At 43.2% G+C, this 21,980-nt stretch overlaps 1 protein-coding gene across 2 annotated transcripts; it reads left to right on the forward strand.

Annotated features, from left to right (window-relative positions):
• Positions 1-336: 336 nt before the first annotated feature.
• On the forward strand, positions 337-18,514 carry PROX2 (prospero homeobox 2). 2 transcript variants are annotated; one of them, XM_037503852.2, is made up of 6 exons: positions 337-522; positions 8,265-8,331; positions 8,992-10,488; positions 12,995-13,102; positions 14,056-14,250; positions 15,638-18,514. In XM_037503852.2, the coding sequence occupies exons 3-6, from the start codon at positions 9,196-9,198 to the stop codon at positions 15,821-15,823; spliced, it is 1,782 nt and encodes a 593-aa protein (XP_037359749.1). In that variant the 5' UTR covers positions 337-522; positions 8,265-8,331; positions 8,992-9,195; the 3' UTR covers positions 15,824-18,514. The 2 variants fall into 2 exon arrangements, with proteins under 2 accessions (XP_037359749.1, XP_054548079.1); XM_054692104.1 differs by lacking the exons at positions 12,995-13,102; positions 14,056-14,250; positions 15,638-18,514 and having other exon boundaries at positions 9,051-11,764.
• Positions 18,515-21,980: the final 3,466 nt, after the last annotated feature.

Genomic DNA, 21,980 nt, shown 5'->3' on the forward strand with positions numbered 1-21,980 from the left:
AGCTGCCTTCCTGGGGAATTTGGAAGGGAAGCGCTCCCTGAGGGAGGCCAGTGGAGTAGGAGAAGCTGGGTAACTCAGTCTTTGTGTCCTTTTCAAGGGTCTCTGTGTCCTTGATCAGGGACAGAAAAGATGGCATTTCAGGAAGGTCCTCTGATCTGGTCTTTCTGGGCATCTGAGTTGGGATAAAGGTGGGAGATGGTGGAACTGTGGGGGGGGAGCCAACCAGCTCTGGCCCCTATTTGCATATTCATAAGTTCCCCACACCGGTTGGCTGCACGAGGCAGCCCCCACTGTCCCCGCTGGGGCTGGGCTGGTCTGCCAGAGGTGCCTCGCACTGAGAAGGGGTGGGAGACGTCCCTCATCCAGCCACCAGCATCAGAGCTCCTGAAGAGGAAGCAAGAAAACCAAAATCACTTCCTGACCTTGGTTCTGTCTGCCCAAGGCTGCTCCTTCTCCTGGGGTGGCGGCCCCACCTGGACGCAGAGCCCGGACTCCCACCTCCCAGAGGGCGTCCCTGGCTCGGTGAGTAGCCCTCTTCCATCATTTCCCTTGCCAGAGCGCTTGTTTGTTTATTTTTATGCTGGAATGTTTATTGTGGAAATTTTCAAGTATGTAAAAAGGTAAAGACTAGCGCACTCCCCACCACCTAGATTTAACAATTGTTGATGTATTGCCATGTTTGCTTCACCTAATTTTTGTTTTCTGAAATACTTTCAAGTAAATCACAGACTTGGAGATATTCCCTCCTATTACCTCACTCCTCAATCCCCAGCCTGCTTCTTCAGGGCAACTTGAGACTCTTCTTTCATTAGCTTCTCACACCAGTCTTGAGTGAGGGGATGGGTGATCAGCCCACTTTAGAAAAGCAGAAAAAGCTGAGAGTGTGATGAGGGGGAATGGCTGGGAGGTGAGGCCAGGCCACCTAAGCCCCAGCCCAGCACTCTTGTCTCAGCCCCTGAAAGCACCTTTCCTGTCAGGGATGTGTTCCTAGATAGCAGTGCGGCTCTGCGACTACTGGGTGACCTTGGGCCTATCACTTCACCTTTCTGGGCTCCTGTTGCCTCAGCCATAAATCAAGGAGGGTCTGGCATGAAGATCAAAGGGCCTAATGCTGGTCTGTGATGTTTTCAGAAAATACAAGATATAGAGCTTCTCACAAAGCTAATTTGGACATTATGTTCTTTCCTTTTTTATTTAAATGTGGTGGTTAAAATTCATTTCTATTACAAAGTAAAAATGATAGTAGCTTGTCGTCTTTTTTTTTTTTTTTTTTTTTGGTATACTTATTTTTTGTGTCCTTACCTGCAAATAAAATGCCAGCTACTCTCATGTTGGGCCAATTTTTTGTTGTTTTCGTTTTAATCAGTGGTTGAAATCTAGAAATATGGGAATCACCCACTCTACCAACTGAACCCTAAGTCTTTTCCAGCTTTAAAGTCGCTTGGTTTCAGGGGCAGGTGGGTTCCCCATCCTGTCCTGAGGGAGAGGAGAGGAAACTGCAGTTTAAGGAGTATATTCCTCATAGAACCCTAAAAGAGGCCACCGTTAGCAACACATTTTACAGATGGAGATACTGGGGACAAAGAGGCAAAGTTAATTCCGTAAGGTCACACAAGAGCTAGCAAGTCTGACCCAGATCCAACACCGGGGAGATCAGTCACGGTCACAGGCACAGCAGCAGTTCAGTAGATAGACCAGCAGGATTGTGACTTGGTTGTCTGTCTGTCTGTCTGTCTGTCTGTCTGTCAGCGGACAGGGCTGTGCGGTCTGGGTCGTCACTCTGAGCTCCTCTCTCCTTTTCTATCATCAGCCACTGCAACTGGGAGAGCTGCTCAGGGCTGGACCGGAGGTGGAAGGGGCCACCTCTGACTCACAGTTCCCCAGGGATGAGTAAGACATGGGGGCTGGGGGGCAGTAACCTCATCTTCGGGAATGATATAGAGATGGGGTTGCACATGAAAACAAACTTAATAAAGCATAAAAATCTATATGACCTTGAGATCTGCCACCCTAAACAAGTCTTTTGTGGGCTGCTAATATTTGCTGAGCCTGCCAAGCACTTGGGTGGGAGGTCGTGGGTCAGACAGAAACGTGCTCATACATAAGTGTGTGACTGAGCGATCACCATTATGAATCACCGGTAGTGCACCTTTCAGTCCTGCGACATCTGCATAGGAGAGGCTGTTTCAGGATAAGGCATTTTCCTCCAACTGTATTGTGGGTGCTTATCAACTAGGCGCCATCCAACCAAGTCTAGAAAATGAACAAAATCTTGCAGAAGGAAACACTGTTTTCCCAACCTAAACCTGGTAGCAACTTAATATTAAGGAAACAATAGATCTGGATCGAGCACCAATGACAGTGATGAGTTACTTTGCATCTCTTGGGCTTTGCCTGGTGCCTTTTATTGACGGACTCCCCAAGCCTACATTGCTTCATTCCCTAGAGGCCCTGCTGGACTGTGTCAGGGGTGTTTGCTGTTCCCTGAGTGTGGGCACAACACAGAAGGAGGCACAGGCTGGGAGCTGCTGATTTCACCTCATTTAACCTGGGAGCCCTTCTGTGAGTCTGGGCCTTTCCCCTTTGTCCCCTTGGGCAGAGCTTTGGGAGATCTCGACAGAGATCCCATGGAAGGGCCCAGACTCACAGAAGCGCTCCCAAGTTGGGGTGAACTGTGCAGTTGAGACTGCCGCAGACGCGGGCCATGTCTTTTCAGCTCATACCCACGGCCTCTGACACTTCAGCTGAAAAGCACATCTTCTTTCTGACAGCTAGTATTTACTTGAGATGACTATATCCCTCATTTGACACTCTCTAGTTATAAAATGCTACATACCTTTGCAGTTGTATCAGGAATCCTATGTTTTATGCTGATATTTATGGTAAATTTGCTCCCCCATGGGGGCTTCTATGTTTGGAGCCCAGAAGTGTACATTCAAGAAAGAGTCAATGACAAAAAAAAAAAATGCAAGCTTGTTTATGTAATGGACCTTTTTTTTAAAAAAAGATTTATTTATTGATGCATACAAGAGCTGGGGTACAGGCCAGAGGCATGGGGAGGGGTGAGAGGATTCACCAGAGGCAGAGCGGGGAGCAGAACAGGCAGACTGACCAAAGCACACTGCTGAGGGGAGCAGCGGGCAAGACAGGAGAGGTCTGCTGCGCCATGTGGGTAGCTCCCTGGCTGGCCGGGAATCGAATTCATGCTGCACAGGCTGCAGATAGCTTCATAGGTTGCGCCTTAACCCTTGCGCCACCAGGGAGGCCCCTGGGCTTTATTTTTTAAAGCAGTTTTAGAGTAACAGCAAAATTGAGCAGAATGTACATAATTTCCCTTTATATCCTTGTTCCCACATATGTATTGCTTTCCCCATAAATACAAATTTTTAATTGTTAAAGATCTTTTTTTTATCATATAAGTGAAAACATACACCTTGAAAAGATGGTAAATACAGAAAAGTCAAAAGAATAAAATAAAGAAAAAATTGCCCATCATTCCATCACCCATAGACAATTATTGCTAACATTTAATGTATTTACTTCTCATCTTCTTTATTGTACTTTTAATATATAATTTTCTTTCACCCACTTATAGTTTTCTACAAACTCTTCTTAAACAGGACTTTAAAATGACTGCATAATATACTACTATGCAGATGATACCATATTTTATGAGTTATTTATCCAGTCTCTATTCTATAAATAACACTGGAGAGATCATTTTTTACATAAATCTGTGGGCATAGTGTCATTTTCTTGACTTCGGACAGAATTATTGACTTTAGTGTTAACATGTTTAAGTTTCATATATACTATATAAATAATTCCCTAAAATATCTGTAAAATGAGCAATATTACTGAGAGTCAGAGAAATGCAAATAATGAGAATATTTTCACCCATCATATTGGCAAAGATTTAAAAGACTGATGATACCCAGTGTTGATGAAGATGAGAGGGTGTGTTCTTCTATAGGTATGATGGTAAGAAAACAAATTATCTCTTTAAAAGTATGTATACAAGTAAAGCATAAGTACATTCTTTAAAATTTCAATTAATGCAGACATACACATAGTAAAAAATTGAAAGTTCTCCCTCAGTCTGTCATCCCTACTTCCAATAAGCACATTTCTTGTATAGCTGATTTCTGGAGGGCAGTTGACCAACAAGTATAAAAGTCAAGCGTATACCTGGCCTTTGATACAGAATTTCCACTTCTACAAATATATCCTAAAAAAAAATAGGAAAAGTTCCCAAAGATATATAGAGAAATGTTCACCCCAATATTACTAATAGTAATAATAGCTAACTCTTATCTGAAATTTACCCCGTGCCAGAAACTGTTCTGAAAATACGCATTAACTTACTGGCTCTTCACAACATTCCCATGATAGCAGTAGTTTGTGTTTATTCCCATTTTATTGATGAGAACCAAGACACAGAGCAGTCACAAAGCTAATGACTAGTTCTTGGGAATCAAATCTAGTAGATCTGACTCCAAGGTCTAATTTCCTACCCCCATAATATATTGTCCTGTGACTATAATGGTGATGGCATAGAAATACATCTGTCTGTAAGGAGGGAGTTTATTAAATAAATTCTGGTACATCCATACATTGAAATATCAGCTTTCACAATGTTGCTGCAGATTGATGTTTGTTGACATGAAATCTCTGTGTGGAGTTTGTTCACATAGGTGCTAGAGAGGGATCTGAAATCTTTACCTCTAATGAGACAAAATCAGTCTAAATGAGGTGCTTAGAATGCTTAGAATGATTTATTCAACTGAGTTAAGGAAGCTATAGAACCATGTGTTAAAAATATTACCTAATCCTGGTGATCATGTCAATGTGTATCTATAAACAGAGAAAAGGTTTGAGACACAAGGACTAACACCAAAATGTTAACTGTGATTTTTTTTCTGGGAGGCAACATTGTCTTTCTTTTCCTCTTAATACGTTTCTAAATTTGGCAAATAAAGTGATCCTATATTACTTTCATAATCTAAGAAGAGCGGTAAAGTTGTATTTAAAGGATTATGACAATTGCCACATCTACCCGTGAATGTGAAAGTGCTGCTAGTTAATTTTCAAACAGAAAGCCTTGCACTCCATGATGCACTCAGATAAAGGGCTCCAGGGAGCAGCTGCCCAGCACAGAGGTTTCCTGTTTCTTAGCAGCCCAGATGCAGAGTTTCCATGATTGTCCTACAAAAGATGGGTGTAAACAACTCTGGGCACCCAACCACAGTGGAGTCTGGCTGGATTTCCCATTTTTTTCACCTCAAGACATTCCTGCTGATTGCTGTTTCATGAAACACACTGAGCTCCACCGCTTACCCTAGTGGTTACACCTTCTGGTACACACAGACAATACCTTGAACGACCGCAAGAGAGATTTGGCATGGTGGTTTTCCCTCCCTCCCTCTACCCCTGCCCCCTACTCTCCCTCCCTCTCATGTTGTTTAATGCTAGGTCTTTCTCTTCTCTCTACATACATTCCTAGGTGAACTCATCCATCTACGTACGGACAGCCCTTAATTTTCTGTTTCTAAGATACATGTCCCTACTCCCCTCAATGTATCTCCTCCCCTCCCCCAGTAAAGAATGATCCTTTTAAAACTAAGTCAGATCATGTTGCTTATAACCTTCCCGGGGTCCTCATTTATTTCAGAGTTAAGGACGATTTCACAATGTCCAACGAGGCCCTATTTAATGGTCTTCCATTACTGACTTTGTATATTATTACATTTATCTACCTTTGCATGAATGTCAGCTCCACATGAACAGAGGATTTCCTATGTAGTTACCAATGACCCATGTTTGTTGAATGAATGAATGAATGTAGAAGGACCAAAGTGAGGAGAGGCAAGAGGATGGGGGCCAGTGAGGAGGTATTGGGATTTCCAGGTGAAAAATGATGAGGCCCTGAATCAGGGAAAGTGTAATGGGAAAGGCATAGCAGAAGATAGTGCAGAGGCATCTTTGCCATAAATTTACCAGCCATAGTAACCAAATCAATGCTGAGTTGACAGGTGTCAAAGAAACTCTCTCCCTCTAGCTTCTGGCTTGAACAGTAAGATAGTCTGCGTGGTGAAGCACATTGGCTAATTGCAGAGTTTGGGTTTAAAAATGTTGAGTTTTGGACAGAGCTAGAAGGGATCATGCTCAGCGAAATAAGTCAGAAAGAAAAAGAAAAATACCAGATGGTCTCACTCATAGCAGGAATTTAGAAAACCTAAATAAGAGAACAGGAAAAAGACTAATCAATACAAAGTGAAAATCAAAATCAACAAGTAACTATAAACCAGAGACACACTACGGGGGGGGGGGGGGGAGGGGCGGGGAAAGGAAGGACTAGAGTCAAAATAAGGGGGGGCTAAGGGGGGAGTGCAATTGTATGGGGAATATAACCAAAATGAAAATGCATACATTGTGCAAAGATGAAAAATAATGTAAGAATTATATAAAATAAAATATTTAAACAAAAAATTTTAAAAATATGAAATTGGATATTTTAAAAAAATAAAAAATAGGGGCCTCCCCGGTGGCGCAGCGGTTGAGCGCTGGGTTGCGAAGCTGCCCGCGGCCTCTGCGGCCCCGGTTCGATCCCCGGCTGCGCCCCAGCCACCGGAGGAGGGTCCCACATGGCGCGCAGACCTCTCCTGCCGCCCGCTGCTCCCCTCAACAGTGTACTTCGTCACTCTGCCTGTTCTACTCCCCGCTCTGGCTCTGGTGAATTCTCTCACCCTCCCGCGCTTCTGACTGTACCCAGTGCATGTGTAAACAAAAAACAAACAAACAAAATAAATAAATAAATAAATAAATAAAATTAAAAAATAAAATAAAAAATAAAAATGTTGAGTTAGAGCAGACAGGTTCACTAGACAGAATAACCAACATCAATCTTTTTTGGAAGCTACTTAACTGAAAATATATATGGTCTGTCTATTATTGTTATACAGACTCTTGGCTAAAATATCGTTTCTTCCAGTTTAGAGATCATTATTAGTTACAAAATAACTAATGTGTGCTTAATGGTTCAGTTATGCTTATCAGATGATATGATCTGATTTAAAATAAATTTGTTTCTTGGGCCTCCCCTGGTGGCGCAGCAGTTGAGCGCTAGGCTGCGAAGCTGCCCGCAGCCTCTACAGCACTGGTTCTATCCCCGGCCGCCGACAAGGGTCCCACATGGCGCGCAGACCTCTCCTGCCTTGCCCGCTGACTGCTCCCCTTAGCAGTGTGTTTCGTCAGTCTGCCTGTTCTGTTCCCCGCTCAGGCTCTGGTGAATTCTCCCACCCTCCCGCGCTTCTGACTGTACCCAGTGCTTGTATAAATAAATAAATTAATGAAAAATAAATAAATTCGTTTCTCTTTCCAAGTGGTAAACCATCCAAATTGTTGCTATAGACTTGGCATTAACAAATTATTCTATGTGAACTTGGCAAGTCATCTATTTTCTTTTTAGTAATTGACAAATGTCTTACTCAAAGCAAGAATCTTCTCATTATTCTGACCCAAGAACCTAGCCTTCTTTCAGTGGCATTTACCCCATAATGCCACTAGAGCTGCCACTGCCCCTCAGGCCCTGCCCTGGTACTGGCATGATAACGCCATTGCTCTCAGTGGGCTAGCTTGGGGGCTCTGCCTTTGCCCAGCAGCTCCAGGAAGAGGACATGATCAAGTGTATAGACTAGACCCACCACTGCAGATGAGCTGAGATATGCCCGAAACAGAGAATCCTGAGTAAGCTTCAGGATTCCAGTAGAAAGAGACAGCAAGCTTTCCAGGTGGCATTTGTGCAAAAGAAACAAGAGAGAGTGAGAATTTGTAGAGGAAAAAAACTTAATTTAACTCTTCCAGAAAAGGATGAATCAACTTAGCAGGTGGTCTTATGCAGGTCTTTTCATTATTGGGGTTAGAAGATTTGGAATTTTCATTATTCTCTGCCTCACTGAGCCTCAATTTCCTTGTTCATAAAATGGCAGCATCCTACCAACTCTGTAGATTGACGTGAGATGCAATGAAGTCACATGTACAGATGTTTCATAAAATGCCTTCCACCTGCTATCTGAAGGCTGGATACTTAAGCTCAATGTTCTTTGATATTTTGTAGGAATAAAACAGCTGTAGGCAGCTTTTCCTAAAATAACTCCCTCTTCTCAATATCCTCCTCCCAACTTCCAACCCCTTATTGTGCTTTTTCTTCATAGCAATTATCACAACTTAAAAATATATTTGTTTATTTTTTCTTCCCTTGCCAGGAAGCGCCACAACAGAGGGCTCACTCACCACTGATTCTCCAGGTACCAGAGGAAGGCCCAGTCTCCAGTAAGTGAATAAACAAGTTGATAAATGTTGAAAGATGAATGTATTATCTGATTCTTCCAGGAGCAGAACAGCATCATGATCGAACAGCAAAGGTTCCCAAAATATTTTCAAATGCAGCACCTGCCCCAGCACTGAGGGATTCTGATTTAGCAAGTCTGGCAACACCCATTAAATTTGCTCTTTTTAACAATTGCCCGGGGTGATTCCTTGGCAGGCGGCACTAAGAAAGGTACTCTTAATCAGACAAATCTTGTTTTGATTCCAGACAGATCGAGTTTGACTCCAGCTGTATGACCTGAGGGTGGTGGCTTCTTCTGAGCCCATTTCCTTATCAGTGAAACAGGAGCAACAACTCTCAGAGAACTGTTTTGAGAATTAGTGAGATCACGGAGGTGAAGTTCTTGACAATTATGCAGTTAGCTGCCATTATGGGATAGCCCTGGCAGGAGGACTTTCTTTCTGGAGGCTCACTCTTGGGAACCTCCTTCAAGTGTGGTCTCCACCCAGCAGCAAAGCACTAGGGGCTGTGAGATGCTCTGCCCCTCACCCAGACCTGCTGAATCCAGAATCTGCATTTTTACAAGATCCCCGGGTGATTTTTATGCACATTCAAGTTTGCATAGCTCGAAGTCATATGCTTCCTTCTGTCTCTGATTTCAGGGTCTGCCCGAGGGGTTCATAAGCCCTGACATTCCAGAGTCTGCATCTTTCCTCTGCAGATGCAGCTGCTTTCACTCCCTTAAGGGCAGAAGAGGATCCCCCTGCTGGCTCTGGTGCACCTCCAGCGGAGGACATTAGGAGGAATTGCCCCACCGAGCTCCATTAACCCCACAACCTCTGAGCAAGTGGCCCAGGAGCCAGGCGATGGACCCAAACTCTGCCTTGCTTTCTCCTCCACCCCAAGCCTGTTCCTATCTGGCAGAACCCTGCATGGAGGGTGGGAGAAGTCCATCCCCCCAAGACTCCCCCTTTCCCTGGAACCAGGTCCCCAGCTCAAGCCTCACTGACCCAGACTGTTTCTGGAATGAGCACACCCAGGCAAAGAGGGCCAGAGTGGAGACCATCATCCGAGGCATGTGTCTCTCCCCTAACCTTCTGGTGCCAGGCGATGCCCAAACCAGGGACAGGCCCTGCGGCCCGGAGAAGGCCCGGGAGCGGAAGAGGAAGCAGAGGCTTCCCATGCAGCAAGGCCACCTGCAGCCAGTTCCTGCTGGGGACCAGAGCAGCAGGAAGGGGAGCCCTCGGGTGAGAGAACAACTTCATCTCCTAAAGCAACAACTAAGACATCTGCAAGAGCACATCCTGCAGGCTGCTGAGCCCAGGGACACAGCTCAAGGCCTGGGAGAGCCTGAGAAGGGGAAGCGCCCACGGAACATAAAGCAAAGGCACGGCTATGGGTCTAGGCCCTGGGCCGTGGACAGTGATGACCATCAGGGCTCCAGGGGGATCTTCCCCAGGGCAGGGGAACACATAGTATCTGAGGTGGAACCCCAGTCTGAGGAACCCAGTTTCCTCCCTTCTGGAGCACGGGCTTTGCTGGACATTCTGAGCAAAGAGCTGACTGGGGCAGTGTGCCAGGCAGTGGACTCGGTATTACAAAAGGTACTACTGGATCCGCCAGGCCACCTGACTCACCTGGGCAGAAGCTTCCAGGGGCTGGATTCAGAGGGTAGACGTGAGCCCTCACCTCCTGAGGGAGATGCCTGCCAAGATCCACTTCCCAGGAGGGCCCAGTCACAGGCTGGGGGTCCACTGGGAAACTTATCACTGGCCACTTCTCTGGAGTCTCCTAGGTATCCTATCTCTCCAAGGATGATCCCCAAACCCTATCAGGGCCCCCCAGCAAACTGTCCCTTGACTATGCCTTCCCACACCCAGGAAAATCAGATGCTTAGCCAGCTCCTGAGTCATGGACCCAACCGCCACTGGAACAGCAGTCTTCCCAGGGACTCACCTTCCCAAGGTCACCCCTGCTCAGAGTCGGCCCTTCCACCTCGGGGAGCTGTCAAGCTGCGGCCCTCGGTTTTGAGCCAGCAGCAGTGTCCCTTGCCCTTCACTTGCACCCGTGTGGAGAGACGGTCCCTTCTTCCCTCGGTGAAGATAGAACAGGGCGGCCGCCAGGGGGTCGCCGACGCACTGCCTTTCTCTTCAGTCCACATATCCTTTACGTCATTGCAGTTCTCAGAGTCACAGCCCAGAGAAACAGGGACTCTGGAAGATGGGGGTGGGGAGTGGGCACAAGGAATCGCTGTTTTCCTGATGGTCTTCATCTTGCTTCTGGGCCTTCCTTCCCTGGGGCTCAGTTGTTAGGCTCCTGAGAAAGTAGTAACCACATTCTGGGATTTAAGGATGTGACAGTTCTTCTGTAACACATCAGATTCTCCCACTACTGACTATTCCATTAGGTCTGAAACAACTTGATCTGCTTGTTTTTAAACACAGATGGGCTTCCAAAGTAAGCAAGTCCCCCAGGGAAGGAAGAACCCCATAATTTGGTTGTCAGTTGCCCATATACCCAGGCAGAGGGTCAAGGGCATTAGCTAAGAACAGGCTCCCCCATCCTCTTGGCTCTACTGGTAAAAAGCCTGAGCTGTCTATTAATTTATGAGAAAGATATGAGGGACCAGAAACTTCTGGGGTTTCTGAGATGGGGAAGTTTTCCACAGAGACCACACTTGAAAGGTAGCAGAAGGGGTCAGAAGCTTTCAGTTTAAGGAGCAGCTTCTAAGCTGCAGCTGAGAGGACTAGAGCATGGGGGCTGAGCATGTGCGGGGAGAAGGCCCCATGGGGAAGGTGGAACACCTCAGGCTGGTCTGCAGGGATCTGGATCTGACTGCAGCACCTTTGCAACCCTTAGGCAGACCTCATGCTTTTAAACAGTGTTTCACAGCATAATCCTCCCTCAGTCACTGCATCAGAAGGAAAGTAGCTTGGATAAATACTGGGGTAGTTGCTTTACTGCAGGACTTCTCAATATGCTGAAGCCCGATGTGAAGCTCTAAACTCATGACCATAAATAACCCTCATCAACAAGCATCTTGCACGACCAAAGTTCCTGAGAACATCCTTTGGGTGTTGTTTTTGGGGGGGTGCAGAGACCACACTTCTACTTCTCAAGGGCAGCATTGTTTCCAGAGTTCAGTGTGTCAGTGGAGTCTCCTATCTAGGTGTGAACAGTTGTGTCCTCTGCCAGCGAGCTGTAGTAAGGTCAGCAGGAGAGGGTGGTACCAGCTCACTGCCACACCAGGGCCAGTTGTGTCCTAAATGCTGTGAGCGCCACCTGCTGGTCACAGATGTTGGCAATCAGCCCAAAGCTTGGGAGTTAGGTGGTTGGGCAGTGAGTGATCAATTACAAACCCCACACTAAGAACACCTCACCCGCCACCACGGCTTCTTCAGGCAGTAGGGAAGCTTCTTGGAGATGTACAGATACAGGATAGATAGACTTTCTGTATGAGAAAGACTACCTGTCTGGACCTTTGATAAGAGACCACTAATTAAGAAACCCCATTTAAGTCAGGGCAGAAGGACTGCAAGAACTTGGTCCCAGAGTCTCTCTTGTACTTCTCTTGGGAGGAGCATGCTGATATTTCAGGCACCTCCTGTGTGCATGGCCCTGCCCCGTGAAGTGAGCAGTCAGAGCTTAATTATCCTAAAGGTCTCAGACCAGCCCCTGGGGTATCCCTGGGAACACTGTTATACAGTGTTCATGCATAGGAATCTACTTCCCTCCAACCCTGGTGCTAGGCAGCCACACCACAGGGCCCTGCTCTGATTAAAGGGCAAGTAACCTTATTAAACAATAAGGTATGGGTTGAAATATACTTTCCTCATTTGTATATGGATTAAGGCTGACCATCACTCATTCCTTTATCCAACAAACATTTATTGAGCATCTAGTATGTTCTTAGCACTGGGTTAGGCATGTGGGGTAAAAGGCAAAAAGATAAAGAAGGTCCTTGCCTTCAAGGAGCTCACAGTATAAACGAGGAGACGAACATGCAGTAAAAATTACAGTAAAGTCACAGCTATAACAGCGATTTGTACAAAGAGCTCTGGTAGCCCAGGGTTAGGGAGGCCTAGTTCTTAAGGAAAAGTTTCACAGAGGAGGGAGTGTCTGAGCTGAGGCAGGAAGGATGAGAGAGAGTTCTGCCAGGCAGATGGAGCACAGATGCAGCCTGCAGTCCAAGCAGCTGCTGGAGCCAAAGCAGAGTCTGGCGCATTCAGTCGACTCCAGACAGTTGGCTTAAACACGGCGAAGGCAATCTTGAGAGCCAGAGTGGAGACCATTTAGTCAACTCTCATTTCACAGACGAGGAAACTGAAGCAGAGAGGGGAAGTAAATCTCTACTTGGGTTTCTAAAAAAGTTTCTCTCTTCCCTTCCTATTCAGATAACCACAATAGATTACTTAATATGTATGTCATACAATTTTTGCACATCAAAATGCTTTTGTAAATTATGACTTTACAGAACATGTATGGTGTTCACCATCTGCAAAGAAAAGACTTATCAGACTTGCAAGAGACAGAAAACAATGAAGCACATACACCATTCAACCAGCAGAAATATACAGAGAAACCATAAAGAACAGGGAAATTCACTACTTGGATAATCTGATAAATTTGAGAAACTGGTATGCATTTTCCTTGACTCCAGGATAAATTCAGGAGGCCCTAAATCCTGGTCACTTGAAGAAAGCCAAACTAATGTTTTTCTTCACACGCTACCCCAGCTCCAATCTCCTGAAGGCCTATTTCCCTGATGTTCAGGTAAAGTCAGTCAACTCAATTTCAGCTTCTACAAAACTCCCAAGTGACAGTGGGTTTTACCCACTGAGACATCATCTGTGCACCCCATGTCCCCATTCAAGCTGTGGATGGAATCCGTACAATGTCCAGTTCCGGGCTAGGCCTCTGCCCAAATAGTCATGAATAACTTTGGGCTAGGAGGGTTGGGTATCTGAATTTTTAAGTTTTTGAGCTATAGATAAACCCAGAAACATGAGGGAAAGGATGGAAGGGGAAGAGAGAAAACTTCATAAATGGCATCTCTGGCTCTGTCTTTGCTGGGGACACTATGAAAAAAGAAAGAATATAAATAGTTGGTGCCAAATTTACATTCAAACTGCTATGTTTCAAAATTGAGTGAAAGTGAAAAGAGATCAAGCCCAATGGGGAAAATCAAGTTCTGATAGTTAGAACCAGACCAGGGTGTTCCTGTGAAGTCTCTGGGTGTTGAGTAGGGCTCTGAATACTTTGTATCTTTATCATTTCTTTGCTTTTTTGTCAGATCTTTCCCTCATGCTGTTGTTTGGTTGATCCCTGCACCAAGCTCTGACTTCCATTCATTTTGCAATTCCAAGTTACTCCCTAATCTACATCTTCATCCACATCTTCCCTTGGCCCTTTACTTGCTTGGGGCTGCCATGCAATCCACCTGCTTGCTGCAGTCGGACTTGACCCTTAGCCCGTTATAAAGTCACACTTATACACACCGTGGAAAGGTTTTCATGGGTGAAAAATCTTTTTAAACCTAGTATAACATTATTTTCTACAGGGTATTGTAGCTATTCAGATTTTTCTGCGTATTTTAGCTGTGGCTTCTTTTAAAGGTTGGTGGAAGCATTCTTATTAACCTCTTTGTTGAACCAGAGAGCTGATAGTTCTGTCTCTGAGCACCTTATGACAAACGTCTGACTTGATGGACCTCATTGTTTGTACAGTTCAATCGATGCATAACCTCCCAGATGATCAAGTGGTTCAGCAACTTTCGTGAGTTTTATTATATCCAGATGGAGAAATTTGCCCGGCAAGCAATTTCAGATGGTGTCACAAATCCCAAAACGCTGGTGGTTCTGCGCGACTCAGAACTTTTTCGAGCTCTCAATATGCATTATAACAAGGGGAATGACTTTGAGGTAAGAACATGAACTTGGTCCCCTGAGTACCTTCCCTTTCTGATTGGAGTGTTAGAAAAGTTGCCCTTCTGTGTCCTTACATCATCGAGAGCCATAGTCTCAAGCTCTTCTCTTAGGCAATGGGTATCTGCATGCTGCAAACAGAATACCCACCAGTCTTCATTCTGAAACTTAAGCAGAAGTCTGCAGGTACTACGCCATTTCAGACTTAATGCTCTTTAGCGTTCAAGTTACATCACTTGGTAACCTTTTTGCTTTTGCACTAGGAGGCCTGGGAATAAATGCTAGGCTCTGCTGTAGCACCTGGTCTACATTCTGTGTTCATTTTATCACTTGGTTCTTTATTCATACCGGAACAGCTTTTTGGGCCTTCCATGGTGAGTCACTTCAGATCCTTTCTGGAAATAATGAGTAAACAATACTCAAGTGTTCCCATCCATGGGGATCTCTATGGAAGGCACACTGGTGGCACCTTAGAGGTAAAGCATCAGTGATGGGTTAGCAAGTGCCTAGGTGTCATTGGTGAGAACACACATTTCCTCATGTATGGTGGTCAGCTTTTTTGAGCTGGCATCTAGTTCTATAGGTGCCCGGTCTGTCTGGTCATCGATATACTTTTCTCGGCTTTATCACTTGACTGTGATCATAAAGAGGAGCTTATTCATACCTCCAAGAAAGGGAAGAACCGCTGGCATCCACTGGTCAGATGCTCCATCAGAATGTTTGGAATGTTTACCTGAGGGTAAAATGGACCATGTGTCTTTTCTGAGGCTCATGGGAGGAGCATTTTTCCACAGGAGGTGGTCATTGGGCACAATGGTGGCATGCCCTGGGTCAGGCCAGGTCCCAAGGATCTGTGGGATGTCCTACCACAAGGTGCCATTCTGGATGAAGTCCTGGAACATATTTCTGAGTCCCTGTCAACCCCATGGCTGGCTTAAGAAGCAGGGATGATTCCAAGTGGCTTTGGCTCCAGCCCCAAAACATATTGGGATGAGGCACAGCAATAGTAAGCTTAGGGGCACTCCTTCCTTTCTTATCAGGCACTGAGAAAAAGAATATTAAAACCTTTTTTGAGTCACAGATTTAGTTTCCATCAGTCAGTTTCCCACTTACTAAAAACATCACCCATTAGAGAATCAGCTCCTCCTACAAAGGGAGTGTCCATAACATTTCTCCATTCTCTCCATTGGTACATTGTAAAATTTTTGTTTGATGAGGGAGCAGAGGCTCCCAGGACTGCAAAAAGCAGGGGCCAGTAGAGCAGGGATGCTCTTATCGGCCCACCACCCAAGGAACAGGCAGCCGCAGGCAGTGAGGTCTCCATAGCACATGAGCTCCACAGCCTCACGTCTTTTCTTTCTTGTGGGTCTCTTTGGGTATGCAGGTCCCTGATTGCTTCTTGGAAATTGCCAGCTTGACATTACAGGAGTTCTTCAGAGCAGTCTCCGCAGGGAAAGACTCAGATCCTTCCTGGAAGAAACCCATTTATAAAATTATTTCAAAACTGGACAGTGTCATCCCAGAGATATTTAAATCTTCCAGCTATCCCCCAGAGCTGTTTCGGAATTAAGATCCCACAAACTGAGAAGCTACCATCACTTAAGGGAAAAAACAGGCTTTTTCTTAAGTGGCACTCAGTAAAGATATAGTCATATTAAAAAGGGCATGAGGAATCCCCCCACCCCCTCGCCGGCAACCCTAAATAGGTACTATAATCATTTCTGATGATTTATTTCCTTTCCTAGAACCATCAGAGGCTTAACCTTAACTCAAAAGGTATCAACCAAGTGTATTGGTATGCTGGTAGCATGTTGTAAAAGGGACACAACAGTTTGGTACCAGAAGATTCAAATCTGCAGTGTTTCCAGGTATCCTGTCCCTGGGAACTCAGCAGTATTCTGCATTTTTGTAGGGATGAAAAGACTGTGTATCCCAAAGCAATTCTGTAAAACGTTACTACCAAATACCAAGTTTTTCCCCCTCCCCTTGGCGTTCAGATAAGGTTATTTTATTTGGGGCTTTTACAAATTGTTGTTTTTAGCTACTGATTTTTCAAGTTCTGCCTATTTGCTAGACAATTTCATTATCTTTACGCTCTTAACCCTGAAACGTACTATCTTCATTTAAAGAATAACCAAAGAAAAGTTTTATAACTACAAGGTAATTCACCAAAGGCTGTAAGGCTGGAGCATTTGGGTTAGAGGACGATCAGGAATGTGAAGGAATCTCAGACCGTCTGTGCCAGACTGTGCCGGATCATCCCTGCTGCCTCTCTGGATCTCCATCCCCAGTGAGCACTTATGGGACACTGTCAGCTGACAACCCCTGCCTAGTGCTTCATCTCCCAAGATTTTCCACAGATCATGCCAGCACTCCCAACATAAACTCTCTCAAGGATCAGAGTGTTGCTATTCATTCACGTTTCTCTGCTAGAAGAGTTTATCAGATGGACAACCCAAACTGTCTCTAGTTGACCAGTGCAATTGATGCCACAACCTCATGTGCAAAAGAAACTGAGCATCAGATGGTGAAAGCTAGAAAAGGTCTTAGATCATCTGATCCACCCTACTTAAATTAGGAAGGAGGCAACTGAGATCCATACAGGAAGCATGAAGAGCTTCACAAGTGATAAATGGCATAAGTGGGACAAACACAGCATCACACACCACAGTAGAAATTCTCCTACCCCCTCTACTGACCCAACACAAATTATGACTCACTCTGAACAGAGGCAAAATATCTGCAAAGTTACATATCCGCTGTCTTCTAGGCTGGTCGGAATCAAGTCTTTTAAAGCACTGCCAAAGGTGTGCATGCTAGGGTGGGGATCACAGTGACCACTCAGATTAAGGGGCACATGTGACTTCATTAGCTTATGTTTTTCCCCATCTAGTGATACATAAAACAAGTTTCTATATTCAACCACCTCACTTCCTTTTTGGGTGGGTGCATCAGGCGAGATAAATTCCCTAAATGATTGCTAGATATAGCAACATAGAAAGGTATGAAACATTTCTTTTGAATTTTCTTATTTCAAACCACCAAGAGGAAAAAGCAAACATACTCAGCCCAAATTAATCTTTTCAGGTTGTCTTCAGATGGTTTTTTGAGTGTCCTTCAACACATCCAGTTGCACTCAGATGGTCTCTACCCTCTTCCCTCCCACCATGTTCCCTTCACAAAAGTGAAGAAATCTGTCAAATCAGTTTTAGAAGGAGGCAAAAGCACTGAGTGCCCTGAGCAGTCAGTCATCTGTGGTTGGAAACAGCAGAAGAGCCCGCTATCCAGAGTGACGTCACGTAGCTATTTACGACATCCATGGGAAACAATTCCCAGTTCACATGATTATCCAATATGGAGCAGACTTTTTCTGTCCCGTCTGAAATTCATTAGTGTGTGTTTTAAAGACTGAGCCAAGCCACCTCCAGGGCAGGAAACCTTGTCCCAGGGACCAACTGGATGAACTGTACAAGCTCAAATTGAAGCCATTTGTGTACTGCAGCCGTTCCAGGCAGTGTTCTCTAACCACTGAGCTAAATACAGAAGAATGTACAAATATATATGCTGCGCCAACAGAAGAATTCTATTTCATTATATTTTTCTGTTTCTACCAAGTTTATCTCTTTCTCTGTTGGGAACACATTCTGAGTGTAAGCTGAGCTGGTCATTATGTTCTTCTAGCAGTCATAACAATGCTAAAGGTTTGGCCATTCTTTCTATAAGGTATATGTGGGTATATGTGGGCACTATTCTTTCCCAAAGTAGACACGATCAGAATCTGGTCAATTCCTGCCTAATCCTTCAATGGTAGACAGTAAGGCCTGCCATGGTCTACAGTGATAGTACTATTGTCACATTAATACCCAACTATTGATTAAACGCACTTAATTGGCATTCCATGCAGGAAAAGGTTTACTAGGAACCTCTATTTCAAACTTGGTTTTATACAGTATGCAAGGTTCCAAACTGGATTTACACATTGAAGAGGTCAAACACATCATCTCCTGGGTGTATAAGGTATGCCTGAACCATTTCCTTTCCATCAGAGAAAGGGCAAAGCCTAAGTGGCAAATAGAGTTAACATAGCCCTCCTAAGTTTCACACCTCAGCCCCACCACTAAGTGGAGGTCCAAAGGTCCACTTTTCAAAAATATCTTTGTTTTCAAAGACAAAATATAGAATCCTCAGGAATAAATAACTTGGAATAAGACTTCATAATTTTACACAAGGCTTTAGAAAATATTTTTTAAAGTCCTGATAAAACTAACAAAAATTTTGGTAACAAGTTTGTTGAAGTTCTATACATTGTAAGTTTTTATCATCTTCAATTCTAGCACTTTATTTCTAGCTCTTTTCTTTATAGTTTTGACCCTTTGCTCTGTAAATCAGTTTGCTGATTCATGTCTTAACGACAAAATAGAAATTCAAAAAATCCTCTGGCATTTTTACATGAACTCTATTAGGCATTTGCATAGTTTCACACAGTACACGATCCTTTTCTCAGGATTGAGAAAATCAGAAAAGATAATGAAATAGAGTGATAGATGGGAAAGAGATAAAAAATACATTAGTTAAAATTAAGTTATAGCTCTATCATGATGATAAAACTACATACATATGAATTTTAATAAGTGCTCCACAATTCTTAACAGTTACTTCGCAGAGTTGGATGTTTTGGGAGGAAAGGATAAGCTTGCAACAATATGGCAAAAATAATGCTCATGAAAAGACATCCTTGTTCAAATTTAAACATGTACAACACACACTGTAAAGAATGAGCTCTGTTACTTGAGAGCATGCTGTATCTCATGGTACTTACACTTAAAACATATGTACTAAGCACTCATGGAAAGAATATTTTTCAGGGGTAGACAATTCCTAAACACAAATAAGCGTCTCTTTCAGATTATAGAAAACTAGTGTAGCCAAATGCCCAGCAGTTGAATGCTGTCATATTAAAAACAAACCCAAAAAACCCCAGACACTAGCCTCCAGGAGGGAATGTTGACGTTCAGAGCAGATATTGACAGCGAAAACAGTCAAGGAATATGACCCTAAAGTTCCCCAGTTTTACTTGTCCATCTATTCAGAAAAAGCAGATGCTTCTTCTTTCACCAAGTTGTTTGGGGTTATTTTGTTTTTCACAAACTTATCTTTTCATGCTCATAAACTCTTGTTTTGCCATCTCCAAATCCTCCACGCAGCCATCACATCAGATTCTAGTCTTTCATTAGAAACCCCTTTTCCTTCCCATATTTACTGATTTTTGTGGCTCAGATTCCTATCTCCTTGGAAACTGCTTCTGTCCTGGAAGTTTAGCCGTAGGCAACAATGTTCTCTGCTTACCTTTTCCCCGATTTACTCTTAGTTATCTTTCCCCCCTCACCAACACATTTCCTAAGCAGAGGACTGTGGTAAGGGGTGTGAACTCTGGCACAAGCTTTCATCCAGGCTCAAGCACCTACCAGCTGTGAATCTCTGGAGGTTATTTACTCACTTGACCTCAGCTTTCCCCCTGCAATAAAATAGTACCCACCTATCTCATAGCACTGTTCTAAGGTTTGAGTAAAATAATACATGTGAAATTCGCAGAAAACTTTCAGTGTATAATACGTGCTTAGTGAATGTCCACTCAATTATTATTCAGCAGCCATATACTGTTAGCAAAGTCATAACGTCATACTGTTTACAGTGAAAAATTATTTCTTAGCCTAAGAAATAATAGGCACTGATGTGTGACACTGATATAAAATTTTCTGAATCTCTTACTATAACAATGCAGTTGCATGCACTAATACCTGTGGTGACAACACGAAATTTAGCTTTAAGCCAATATGTTTTCTGAAGTAAAGAAAACCCAGGTACAAAACAGCCTTGTGCTATAAACTCTGTATTTGTGTCCTCATTTACTCTTTATTACAATCCTATGTGTGTACTTGGTACATGACCTAACTATTATTGCTATTTGGTAGCTGGTTTCTAAGAGTATGACCGGTTTTGTCTTTACAGGCCAATACATTGCATTTTTGACACTCTCTTAATTATGTTTTGTGACTAATGTGATATTTCTAAAATTATTCAACTTGCCATCTTTAAGAACTGCTTTTTAGGGCTGTACTAATGTCCACTGAGTAGAACAGTTTTGGTTTGAATATTTTCTTGATTAACATGTATAGTCATTCAAAATATCGTTTTTAAGTTGTTCAACTTGTTAAAAGAGGCTGGCTTATTGCTGTGACTGGGTGGGTGTTATGAGGGAGCACATACTAACACAACCCTTAGGCAAGAATGTTCTCTCTCCTAACATTTAAAATCTTTGTTTTAATTTTAGTATAATTTGTTTTAATCATTTTCAATTGTATGGGTGTTTTCAACTTGAGAGAATAAAGGAAGTGAAAAAAAGAAAAAAAAATAAAATCTTTGTTTTCTCCTCTTCTAGCATTTAAATCTATGTTCAGGACTACATTTTCATAAAGATTAGCTTATTTTTTAATTGAAAATAATCTTGCCTAGTCAGATCAACATAGTCATCAATGTTGACTATCCATTCTAGGATATTTAAGGCCAAGAGTGTTTTAGCTATTGTTTCTGAGTAGGCTTTTTCAAACCAAGCTATAGAGACAGTGGGATTTATCAATTTCATGTTTTGCTGAATTCTCACTATATTAAATCCCTAAGAAAGCTCCCATAATTATATCTGAAAGAACGCATTCTTCACAAATACTCCAAAGCTGCTTCTGTTCAAGATTGCTTGATTTACTCAAGTTTAAACACTTCATTTCTCATCACATATCCCATTACTTCATCAGGGCTAAGCTTACTGACTCTGAACCAATCAGAACAAAACATACATACAGTTTTTCTAGATTGCAGATTTATCAGCAAATCCTGGGAAGAGAAATTTGGTACCGCCAGACTTATATTCATGAACACCTTAGTTCTGATATACTAGGTGCAAAGATAATTAACATCCTTAATACCACATGAAAGGTAGAGAGAATTATGTATCCTTAAACTCTGGAGACATTAATTACCTGAAAAATGAGTAAAAGTTTGGTATGTTAACAATACTTAGAATATGCTAAGTGATGTTTCCATTTCTTTATTGCATAAACATGCCTATGTCAAACACATCAGGTCATTTCTCCAGAAGGTTGACTGTCTTCTCATTGTTTCAGGAACTAGAAATTAGTAGTTAATTGATCAAGTCTCAAGTGTACTAAAACTTGGCATTCAGTTAATTGTGGTTGTGCAGAATTAGTGGATTTACCCCCTGTTCCTGCCCCCAGAGCAAGAGCAGTAACAGAACTTTATATATACTTATCTTTTCACTTGCTTCAAATAAAATGACCAAGATTTATCACCTCTTTATAAGGTTATTGGAAAATGCACCTTTAATGATGAACAGAACTATCTGCTGAAAAATCAGCCTGTCTTTTGCCAAGTCTTTCGGTGTTATTTTTCAATCTCATCTTTGTGCTCATAAACGCGTGTATTGTCATCTCCAAATTATCTAGAGTCAGATTCTTTCATTATAAAACCCTTTCCATTACAAAAACTATGATATCTACCACCTTCAAAGCAGCAGTCCCCAACAATACAAAATTCCTGACATCAGGTTGGTGATGAGACTACAAAGTGAATCATCATATATTGCTTAACAGTTCCCCGAAACAGTGGAATCTTGATTGTAATGGTGGTTACATGAAGCTACACAAGATAAAAAT

The sequence above is a fragment of the Talpa occidentalis genome, unplaced genomic scaffold (assembly GCF_014898055.3).
Source record: "Talpa occidentalis isolate TD23 unplaced genomic scaffold, MPIMG_talOcc4v2.1 talOcc4.11, whole genome shotgun sequence".
Lineage (NCBI taxonomy): Eukaryota > Metazoa > Chordata > Mammalia > Eulipotyphla > Talpidae > Talpa > Talpa occidentalis.

Coding starts and splice junctions, on each gene's coding strand:
- PROX2 (XM_037503852.2), top strand. CDS start 9,196: ATGGACCCAAACTCTGCCTTGCTTTCTCCTCCACCCCAAGCCTGTTCC. Junction 13,103..14,055: donor CCTATTTCCCTGATGTTCAG/GTAAAGTCAGTC, acceptor TTGTTTGTACAG/TTCAATCGATGCATAACCTC. Junction 14,251..15,637: donor ACAAGGGGAATGACTTTGAG/GTAAGAACATGA, acceptor TTGGGTATGCAG/GTCCCTGATTGCTTCTTGGA.